Source organism: Mytilus edulis, chromosome 4 (genome assembly GCF_963676685.1).
Source record: "Mytilus edulis chromosome 4, xbMytEdul2.2, whole genome shotgun sequence".
Lineage (NCBI taxonomy): Eukaryota > Metazoa > Mollusca > Bivalvia > Mytilida > Mytilidae > Mytilus > Mytilus edulis.
Window position 1 is genome coordinate 80,528,031 of NC_092347.1, and position 12,405 is coordinate 80,540,435.

Consider the following 12,405-nt stretch of genomic DNA (forward strand, 5'->3'; position numbering starts at 1 on the left):
AGTTTGACTGTCGGTGGAAAATCATGGCTTTTTTGTAAAACCAGATGTTTTGCCTTGTGACATTTGACCTATACTTCCATCCCCTTTATAGATATTTAAGCCAGCATTTTGTCATGCAGTCAAATCCATGTATAACAACAAATCTGTCTTTTGGAATTTCGGTCTATGCACGGAAGTAATATTGAAATATAATACTTCCATGGTCTATGGTATTTCTTATTTTTAATTCAGTGAATTTTTTTTTACTCTGATTATATATCTGAAGTTTTGGTTTTAAATTGTAGATTATATAAGACATACTACCATTAAAGCTGCAGAGGAAAGATATTTAAAATATAAAAGACTTTCATCATGATATTCGTGTATTAGATATATATGATACATGAAATCAGAAAATAAGTAAAAGGATATCTTTTTAACACAATAAGTTTATAGAATTAAGGCTTCATCATTAAAATGTTCATTTCTATATATATAAAAGATAATTAGGATAATAGTTCTGTTAAAGTCCATTTCATTGTTAAGGATGAAAATGATTTTGTCGTTAAAAGTAATTGTATTGAAAATGTTTTATCTTCTTGCGTCAGGCGAAGTCGGATGGAAACTTTGGTATTTAGATAGAATCAAAGATACTGTTTTGATTATTGATGCCGAGAAAAAGAATTAGAAAAATATCGATACGTACAGCGTTGTTGAAAATATTTGCCAGATGGCTTTTTTAATGAATAATGATGCGGTCAATGAAGTTAATAAAATGAATAATAGGAGATGGAGTTTAAACGCCAATAAAAAATCAAAGCAAAAATAGACCACTGTAGGGGTCGACAAACTGCTTTATTGATGGACATGGGTACATATAATATATCAACTCTAAATGGCCCTTAGTCTAGACAAGCTGTAAATGACAAATACAGAGACTACATAGAATCATGGTAGAATCAAGTCTGACAACTTCATAAAATTTCTTCGTAGTGAAAACATTTTCTGGAAACGATGGTAATCCCTGGCCTTGAAGTCATAAAACTTTCGAGTCAGTTTTTTTGTACTATAATTACTCCAAAATCAACCAATCAAAATGTTGGATTTTATGTTTCGAGCATGATTTTTGTGCTCCGAGCATCGAGCAAAGTTTTATGACTTCAGGGCCTGGTATACTATTATATGAATATAAACTATTTTTTTTTTGTCTCGTTATCATCTAAATCCGCAGACTATATATCCAAGTAGAAAAATGGTTGCAACAAATAAAATAGGTATTACACACCACAAAATTTCACAACACTATACTGTATAATAGAAAGCCTACATTTACTGAAAACAACTATTCCTTATATGGCAATATAGAAAATATGCCGTCTTACATACACTCTTACAGTTTCGAATAGTGTAAAATAAAACGGTCCTTTTGTTTTGTTCTTCATCTTCTGAATAAGTTAAATTCTCCCCTAGTCATTTGCTCTTTCGCCATGACGTTTAAAAAATGGTGTATGAAAAATCTAAATGGCACTCACACCACATCTTCCTATATCTATGTAATTGAGAACGAAATTCAAGCAAACACATTTTAAGCAAAAATTAACTATTATCAATACTTTTAAGTATTAATAAATAGTTTTCTTGTATACATGTATGCAGTCAAGTCAGAGAAACCCAATTCCCGAATATCTTTTTTTCTTGGATAATAGAGGACTTTCGTTTACGTTAACGGGTTTGGAAAGATAAAGGGGAGACCAATACACAGAGATACATTCATTATATGTGTACCATAATACTTTGCAGTCGTCAGAATTACAGATAAAAATAAAAGATCGAAAACTTGATGTAAATATTACTTTTCGCCTATACTTTTGTGTTTTAATTGCACATTTAATTCAATGTAGATAATTAAGCGGATATTTCGCTAAACATATATAATAATGAGTATGCTTTCGTAAGTATGTTCTATACCAAACTACTTTCCAAGTAGACTAAAGTCTAAATAATCGCTTAAGACTTTTATGCAAAGATTGACAAGAGCGAGATAATAATTACTTAACTCTTAAAGATTCAATTCATGATCTCGACAAATTATGTAATATTTATACTTACCAGAGAAAACAAATGTAAACAATATCGACAGGAGGTAGTTCTTTATCCAACTCTTATATTCAACACGTTTCTTCATTTTTTTAAATCACATTTTGTAAAATGTTTGAATCGTATTTTGTGTCATCTCACTTAACTAATTTCCATGTTTAAAATAATCCTATGGAATATCACAGAAACAGTTTAGCACCGACTCTCTTGAGGTTATATCTGAAAATAACAATAGTAACACGTTAATTCAAATTCAATGTATTTTTAACAGATTCGCCTTTCCCTGTTCTGTAATGAAATGAAAATAAATTTGCCGATAAACCATATATAGCATAAATAGTTGTCGCCTTCTACACATTCACAACACTGCACCTACGAAAAAGTATTTTTTGAAATAAAGATGAATTCAGTTATATTCAAATTTAAAGATGAGAAAATGATGAATTTTGTATTGATTTCTAAATCATTTTATTACCTTAATTTTAGAGACGGCAGCCCAGTCTCGTTACAGTTTAAATGTAAAATGTTAATCGAAGGCAGAATTCTATTAATTACCTCGCAGTAATTATCGATACAATGCTTTATAGGTGCAGATCGAAGCCTAAGGTATAATACGCCCCATCAACGCTATTCAATGCAGTAACTGAAGATACGGAACGCAATGGGCGGTCAGGTTGTGATCAAAGGTCTACACGTAACACAATGTAAACGATTCTCTCTATGCTTACACAAGGGGCCAGAGGTTACAGAAAAGCTTCCGTTAGATAGAAAATTAAACACAAAATTAAAGTCCCTCTTTGTTATTTTGATACCTGTCAATAAAACGTATCGGTTCATTTAAGTATAACTTTGGATTAATTTTTACAAGCAAGTTTACACAGTGTTCCTTGTTCAATATTGCGTAAGTTCACAACTAAGCAAATTGAATGTTTTCTATGAAAAAATATTTAACCGTAGGATCAATTTGAAAATGGATTTCGTGAGTATTTTTCATTGATATTTGTAAAAAATATCTAAATTCTTTCAGAGAATTTTGTCTACTCAGCATGCTCAAACGTTTGCAATTAGTAATGATTTTGATATTTTAATTAAATTTAAACTTAGACAGAAATTAAAAAATAATAAATATTTAACCTATGTTTTATGTCTCATTCGTAACCCGATTTCCTCGTCCTATTTCCATATTGAACAGAACTCGCATTACATTAGAAATTAATTACACCATTTGGTGAAAATACAGAATGATATGCAATTTTCTATCAATTTTACTATTAACATATGATAATACTATTAACATATGATAATACTTACAATAAAAAGAGAAAAATGTTATATTAAATGTCACTTAGATAATATCCCTTCTCACTATGACCTTAGTCCTGTATGAATGAAATCATAATCCCTATGGAATGTAGATTATACTTTTTACAATTAATCTCTCATATATACCATTTTCCTGCTCAAGAGGCCGTGAAATAAAAATCCCAATCACTCCTAATCGCAATCGACAATCAAATACAATCCGAATAATATTATTAGTAATATTCAGATCAAACACTACGCAATAATTCGAACAAATATCATAACTATAAATCACAATTGACTTTCAATTTGATGGATTTGCATTTAATATGTTTATTTTTTATTCTATCTTAACCACATATAATCATTGTACAAACATTACCACAGAACATCTGTAGATGAATGCATGACATAGTTATACCACTATAATCTTAAAAATTCTTGTCCTGTATTCATATACGATCTATTTATGTTATAAACAAAATTAGCACTGATTTTCCAAGATGCGAATGTAATATTATTTCACTCCAGTGATTTTCTTGAACATCAAATCGATGAAATGTACTTCTAAAACGAAATCTCATGTTGATGATAAAATTTACATAACTTTGTTCAAAAATATCTCATTGCAATTGATACTTTATGAACAATTGACAGAATTAAAGCATTTAGCTTAATTGATTATTAAATATATAGACTGCATGATGTTTTTTTCCCCAATAAAATAATAGAAAAATATTCCTACATTTGATTGCTATCGATACAATTCCTCTTTTTCAGTATGCACAGTTTGTAATGAAAAAACGCGATGTGTCTGTGACCATCGAGAAGCTCTTGTCGACTCCCAACAACGTGAACATACGTCTATTAACCCCACATCTGTTTTATATAAACATAAACTTTGTTTATTATTTACAAAACGTTAAACGACAAAAAAGCTTTTTGTTCATTTTAGTTGCATTAGATGGTTTATCAAACAAACTTTTATTTTAAGTCCCTTTTATTATATTTATTTAACCACGGACCTTTGAGATGAACAAACACTATTTGGTTACTGAGTAAAGTGCGAAAGACAAATTAGTATTTAATATTTGATTAACACATACATTTGACGAGAGAAAACATTAAATCAAAACTTAAATAGCGAATCCACAAAAATGTACCTAGGTCATACCTATATAAATATACAACGAGCTTGTCATAGATGTTGTATTTTAAACTTAAACGTGATAATAAAAGTGTGTTATTTTCTGCAAACATAATACAATTCATAATCGCAACATCAAAGTAAAATATAAGAATTTAAAATAATAAACGTTAAATGTAAGCAATGTGTTTATAGCAGGTTTTAACCATTATGAGATATACCCATGAGGTTGTTAGATCGATAATGTGTATTTAATATAATACACCACGATATTATGGTTAATGAAAATTGGAAGTTAAGTGGGTCTTTCGGCAATTTGACCTTCATTTGGGGGTATAGAAGTGACAGCAAAGGGACATTCCAAACTCTTCATACGAGAAAAAACTAGTAACACCATGGAAAAACAAAGACGACCAAAAGACGAACAATTCCATGCATCAAAAGACCTACAAAGTCAACTTACTGCTGAGCACACATATACAATTAAACAATATTGGTGATCATTAAAAGAATAAACATATTCTGCTCCTATAGTGATGCCCGTCATATTGTTCATGGTAAGTGCACATTCGGGTACCAAACATGACGACAGCATAGTGCAGTTTCTAATTTAGAACTGTATAATTTCGTCCTTGCAGAACAATTATAACATTAAAACAATGTCTTTTGTATGTATGTACTTCAACATTCCTATATACGACACCCAATCTTTTAATTTGTGTGTGTTGATGACAAAATATTATTTCAAGTCATTTATTTGCCGTAAATGACTTTCATGGGGTTAATAAATGCAAAAGAGCTAGCTGAAGTTCCTACATGTTATATTTTGCACATGATTAATAACATGAATTTACCACAATCTTGGAATAGGAACGATTTAAAAAGGTTCCGGATACCAAAAACAAGTTTATAGTTCATTCATCTTTCTGGTGTGTTTTTGTGTAAATTTTTTAACAGGTGTTTAACCATGATAATTTGGATAGAAATAAAAGACATAGCAAGGTGCTACAACGATTGCTTATTAGAAATATACCTTTGTCGACGGATAATGTATCTGCTATATTGGCCACTGTATTTTTAAAAATGGTCCTGACGTGCAGAATGTCTTGTCCTGCGGTTTGAGTATAGTGGGTATTATTCAACCAGCACGTTTGCTTTACGATGGACTTTCATACTTAAAAATGAAATGATTAATCCCACGACAAAATTGATTATAATATCTTCGCTTAAATCATTTAATAAATGTTCGTTAGTGGTTTTAATATTTTTCGCTAAAATGGCCTGCACCACCTTGACCAAAATTACAAAAACAACTGTATCTCGCTATACGTTGCAAATACAATATTTCGTGACCTTCAACAATTTAACATGTAAAACAGCTCTTCTCGTAAAACAGTAATTTTGTGTAATTGAATGTATGGGTTCCCGCAAAGTTGACCGGTTAACTAAAAAAAATACTACCATCTTCGCGTGTATATCGTACATTGACCCATGTAATTATCATATTGACCATATTACTTCCTTGATTGACCCAAAGAACATAGAAACGACAAAGCTCTTAGTTTTAATCCCACTTTGGTGGAATCTTACATACAGCATGCAATAAAGTCATATTTACTAATTATATGTTGTGAATTTAAACGCTCTGCGTTACTACTTGTTGCTTAGCAAAACCGTAGCAGTGTTTGATAATAGTGGATCCATAATGGATCCATAATGTTTCCCCATATTAATGACCAATACTTAAACGTAAATGACATTGATAAGATAACTCAATTGGTGGTCATTAAATATCCCCAACGTCAAAGAAACCAACTTAATATTCACTTAACTACATGCCGATTCTCTTCTGTCTGGTATTTTTCTATGGTAACACATGGTAATAGTGCACAAGAGGGCTATGAAATAAGAAATGTCAAATCCTCAATATTAGAGACAGTAACTCATCTATATTATCTTAATTCCATTAATTCGTTTATACGAATAGTTACATTGAATTTGATTTGTTAGTATTGATAAATGAGTATTGTACCATCCCAGCTAGACGGTTTTATTAAAGGAATTGAATCAATTAAATACGGCCCCTATTTATCATGTAAACAGAATTTCATTTTCCTATTATTTGCGTTTGTTGATTTATAAAGTGTTTTGTGATAAATGAGGGAAGATTTATTACGATTACAAGTGTTGTGATGAGTACTATAATTTGGACCTATAGTCTAGCCTTAGATTATTGAAACATTTCTCATTCACCCTTAATGACGGGTCAGACATGACATAGCTTTCTCCAAAACAAGTCTTCCTTCAGAAAATAATAAATACAATTAATGACGGGTCAGACATGACATAGCTTTCTCCAAAACAAGTCTTCCTTCAGAAAATAATAAATACAATTAATGACGGGTCAGACATGACATAGCTTTCTCCAAAACAAGTCTTCCTTCAGAAAATAATAAATATAGTGAAATAAAGCTTAATTAACGTGTTTATAAACGTAATATTCGGTATTTGTGTCAGAGGCACGTACCGTTCATAGTGTTGTCGATATATTTATGTTGCAGAGAGTGTCACTGGCACTAAAACGATACAAGCTTATAAAACATTATTTTAAATATGATAACTTATTTGTATTCTTGATCATACTTTAAATCTGATATATCCTTCCGACTGCAATAAAGATTTTACTTTACAATAAATATTTTTAATTCAATGACATACAAAACCGTTTAAACAAAATCCCTGTTATTGTACCTCTCAGAAAATGGCAAAAACCGTGATAGTTTTAACACGCTTCTAACCTCAAATTGGCTGATATATTGCCAAATAAATTTTAATGTCAAACAATCCTAATATTTTTAAATTTAAAAACTAAAATTTTCCATGGTACTTTAAGTAAACATCCTTTGGGTATTAAAGCGTATTACATTATTTGCATCTGGCATTATTCATTGCATGAACAAAATAGTGCAGTCTTTGTATAATTTGCCAATTATATGCTGAGAATAATTACTTACAATAATCTTTGCAGCATGGAAGAAATAATTTGGATGCTGTTAAAATCTCTATATTCAAAATTAACTCGATTAACCCTACTGTTTTGTAATATTGTAAGAACGTTTAACTAGGTGCCCGGAAGTTATGCAATGGCACAACAACAAAGCTAAACCCGTGACGAAATAATAATTTTCATTCAATCATGTTTTATTTCAACTTTGAACATTTCGATTAAATCATTTAGACATTTTTCTTTTAAATATTCTGTGAAACTGACATAAAAACATTTTTGTTTTATATTGGTGATATCAAATACTAGTATATATTTATAGATTATTATGTGAGTATTATAGGGATTGGATATTCTGATACAACATAATGCAGATCAACAAATTTTGCCATAGTTTGATTGTTGAAAAAAACATAAATCTATATCTATATACAAGAATACGGCAATTACAAAATAAGCAAATTTCTATTTGCCACTTACGTATGCCGTTAGTTCTCAAATTGTATCAACAGCCTAGTTAGTATCCAGTACTTCGGTACTGACATGCAAGTACGGGAATTGTGATTTTAAAATTTGTTGCTGCAACATTTTGATATTTAATATCTAAATTTCAAATATTGTCGAAATGCACAACTAGTGCAGTAAAATTAGTATCGTTACTATTACTGGGTCAAAAACTCACTACTTGTGGGCTTTAAAGTCCTCGAGCCCAGTAGCCAGTACTTCGATAATGGCATAAAACCAGACGATACTGTTAAATGAAATGTTGTTTTGTTTTGTTGCCTTTGTTTTTGAAACTACGTGAGAGAAAAAAACCGGCACATAAAATGTATCTACAAGACTAGATCTACAAGTAAGATAAAAGTGTTGAAATCATTGGTGGGATCATTAGTTTGGTGCTCTTATTTTCAAACTTAAATAGAGAAATAGAAATTCAAATTTCAAAATGATCAGCAAGGCAAAATTAACAAATAAATCATACGTTACATGATGAGCGAGAGAATCGAGTTAATTGTACAAATGTATTAAACTGGTCAATCATTTCATCTAAAGCTTCGAACCGAAGTGTAGCGAAATGTGAACACAACAGGGGTCCAGGTTACAAATGTATCAGCTCTTCAATTTTTGGACAAGTTTGGGGTTTTTAAATTTGGCCTGGAGCATCAGGGAAGAAACATTAAATGTCGAAATGTGCATCTGGTGCAGAAAAATTGGTACATTAATGTTATTATTGTTAATGCAATATTTCCAGATGTATTAGTGGTGATTTGTTCGCTAATTATATTATAGATTATTCTAATGCTGAATTATTGTACCAGTAAATTACTTATTTGTATTTACTTAATTCGCCATGAATTGTGTTTATTTGAATCACATAATTTTATGAATGTTAGTAGGACTTTTACTAACTCTTTTTTATAAACTTATTATAACACAGCATGGTCCGTGTCAAATCAGTGTCATTTCAGTTCGATAAAGAATTATTGAGAATAATGTGGACCATGCAATAGAAATATTGATAATTAAATGGACATGGTAATAAGTTTTCTTTTTTTGTAACAGTAAAGTTTACCCGAGGGAGTTGCAACCTTAGTTCTGTTATCTTAGTCATTAACTAACAATTAACCGTCGTAATTTATACCAGTCCAATGTAATTGTAGGTCATGTGCTCACTAGTGACGTGATGACACGGCTCGATATGATGTCAATTTACGACTTACCATTAACATTATTAAAGGTTTGTAGCGAAATTTATCTTCGATAATCTCTATATTTGACTGTATATATCTCTATATAAAACCCAATACATTGTAAATTTATCTTCGATAATCTCTTTATTGACTGTGATTATAAAACCCAATACATTGTAGACAAAATATCCATCAACGACAATAAAACAATCTACAAAACAATGTTCAATAAAAAAAACCATTCCTAACTTATCTTGATAGTATATCTCAAATTCTTACCTCAGACTTAATGGATGTTTTTTTTCTTCCCAAAATAAAACTGATAATTGATTAAACTATATCAAACATTGTGAATAAATTCATTATTCCCATAAAACTCAATTGATTATCACATTAGCAGGTTTACAGTGACAAAACATAAACGGCAATACTCAAGAGATTGTCGATCAATTGTATGCTAGAGATACCTAGTCATTCTAATAGCAATCCTCTGCCATTCAGAGAATGAGTTAAGTTATTAATTGTTACCAATGAGGCAAACAGAACATAGTCTTATAGCTTTAGCTTACAACATCAAAGTTTCGTAATGCATTCAACAGGTAGATGTTATGCAGCATTTCCGTGGGGCAGATCTATGGAGAGAGTTTTTGCCGAATGTCATCAGGAAAAATCATACTGATGCGTAACAAATGTTGAAAATGGGAATAAAATGCTGAGGAAAAAACTGAGACAACATAAAGATGTTTTCATGGAAACAACATTACCATCCATTACGCTAATACTTCCTGTAATGTTTACAATTTAATGGTTTCTTTTAAATAAATTGTATGTACAGTATTTATTCAGTCCTTCTGTACAGGCTTAGTTTTTGTATTGTAAACATAATTTATAAGATTAACCCTGAATTCCAATGGCATGTTTTCATTTTATTGTGCATTGTATTTTTAAGAGATTTTAATCATCGGTGATATATAGTTGTTAACTGCTATGCCGTGTGTGCTTTTGTGGATAGTTATCTCAATGGCAATCATATACCAGTTTTTATATTGTATACATAATTTGTCAGCTTTACCATAAAATCCATTGGCATGTTTTTGTTTTTGGTAAGAGATTTAAATCATCATCGGTAACATGCAGTTGTTAACTGCAGTATCGTTTGAGCTCTTGTCATGCTTGTGGAGAGTTATCTCATTGGCAATCATGTATACATCACATCTTCTTATTTCTAACGTTTATTTCCGATAAACTTTTAACATGTTTAATATGTGAAACCTCAAGGCTTTATATGCAAATATTGTTAACTGCGTTATTCTATGTAAATTATGAAGATATTAATGTTGATTTCAATGTCATTCTTGGTAGCCAATTTTAAGTCTTTGCTCATGTTCTTTTTGTCCAAAAATTGTTCTCAAATGGTAAGTTTTGATAATTTTCCTATGTTTTGCAACGTTATAGTGACCTTAGAAGTAAAATAGTATGAAATTCAAAACAGTGTAGCTGTGGCCATTGATTGACACATTAAAATCATTCATTGACTGGGACAATTTAGGTGAACGTTTGTATGTAACGACCAATGCTCACTATGTACTTTTTAAAGAAACTTAAACTATGGGGTCACCAAAGGTTCTCAAAACCTAAATAAAGTAATTCGAAAAATTAATCAGAAATAACACGATATTTTGATTTATATCAATTATATAAATCAAAACACAAAGTTTATTCCTGATTAATTTTTCGAATTATTTTATAATTAAAGGCGTTAAGAAACCTTTGGTGACCCCACAGTTTAAATGTCTATCGTAGGTACGTCATGAACAGTGGTTGTTACAGACAAACGTTCACGTAAATTGTCCCAGTCACTGGATGATTTTGATGGGTCAATCAATGGCCACAGCTACACTGTTTTGAATTTTATACTATACAGATTATAGATCTATGTTCCCTGACGAAAAAAATCTGACAAAGTTGTAACACTTCATTGAAGACCCATTAGTGGCCCTCGGCTGTTATCTGCTCTTTGATCGGGTTGTTGTCTCTTCAACACATTCCCCATTTCCATATCAACTTTATTCGATATTTTAAAATCTCAAAGTATGCCTCTAATCTAAGTCCGCCTTCGCAGAAATCTCTTTACGCACTCCTTGTTAAAGAAACATTTATTTTTAGTCGATAAAAATACTAGGTTTCTATTAATTCCCACTCTGTTTAGTTTTTGTTTTAAATGATTAATTAAACTATTGTTGAAACTTAAGATTACAGCAGCCAATCATACAAATATAATTTGTAAAGTGTAAGTGAATCCCTCGCAATACATTTTGATGAAAAGTCAATTTGACAACTTGCATCACAGATTTATAAAATCCAATCTTCTGCAAAAAATTACATAACGTTGAAAACAACTCAATATGGGAATGAAATTTACATCATTATGTGATTTGGCAAAGTAGTTTTTTATCCTGTTTTTATCATTACAACAGGTTTAACGGAATATTGAAATTCATCTTCCCCAGGGAGTTTCAATCATTTTCGTTACCGAAATAGTTCTATCTGCTTTATCACCTATAATTTTCTGCATAGTTACAGACACTTTCTAACATTACTGATCGTTTTCACACTGAGTTTAATTTTTCTCCTAACCATGCTTGATAACCATGTCGTTCTCTTATGTCGGTTATTATTTTATTCTTTGGAAACAATGGTTTTAAGAAAAGCCATTAATATTACATATGAAATAACAGTAGCTGTTCAATTCCTATTTTGTTTCACATAATTAAGAGGTTTTTGTTGAAAACATTTTCTTAAGGTGAAAACATTTATATATACACAAGTTTATTGTTTATCAACACGATTAAAGCTAAATAAATGTTCACAATGTGCATGCATACATCACTGAAAGTTTAGAAATAATTGCGTGCATCTCTAATTGTGATTTTTTTTAAATGGCCATATATGCGAGATTTATTATTGCGATATCAAGAAAATCTGCATACAAATTTACATGTGTATCTGAATACAAACGCGAGTTCTTATTTTGCGATAATCACCAAGTCGCATTGACTAAAACATCGCAATTATTTCTGAATTTTAAGTTTTTGTTCATTGTTTAGCAAGTGACTATTCACGGCAGTCAAAGAGTATCTGCTAGATTGAAAATATATATGCACATTTATTTCTTGCTCAAAATC

At 30.6% G+C, this 12,405-nt stretch overlaps 1 protein-coding gene across 11 annotated transcripts in view; it reads right to left on the reverse strand.

The window, feature by feature from the left end:
- LOC139520677 (zwei Ig domain protein zig-8-like) overlaps positions 1-12,405 on the reverse strand; it is a 65,658-nt gene that overhangs the window by 28,392 nt on the left and 24,861 nt on the right. For 2 of the 11 annotated variants that reach the window (XM_071313543.1, XM_071313535.1), the window contains exons 1-2: positions 2,552-2,670; positions 2,089-2,295 (exon numbers count right to left, since the gene is read on the reverse strand). In XM_071313543.1, the coding sequence (XP_071169644.1) occupies positions 2,089-2,164 (76 nt within the window). In that variant the 5' untranslated portion in view covers positions 2,165-2,295; positions 2,552-2,670. Of the gene's footprint in view, positions 1-2,088; positions 2,296-2,551; positions 2,799-3,387; positions 4,237-9,499; positions 9,702-12,405 lie in introns of those variants that run through there. The other 9 variants (XM_071313536.1, XM_071313542.1, XM_071313539.1 and 6 more) reach the window with 8 other exon arrangements.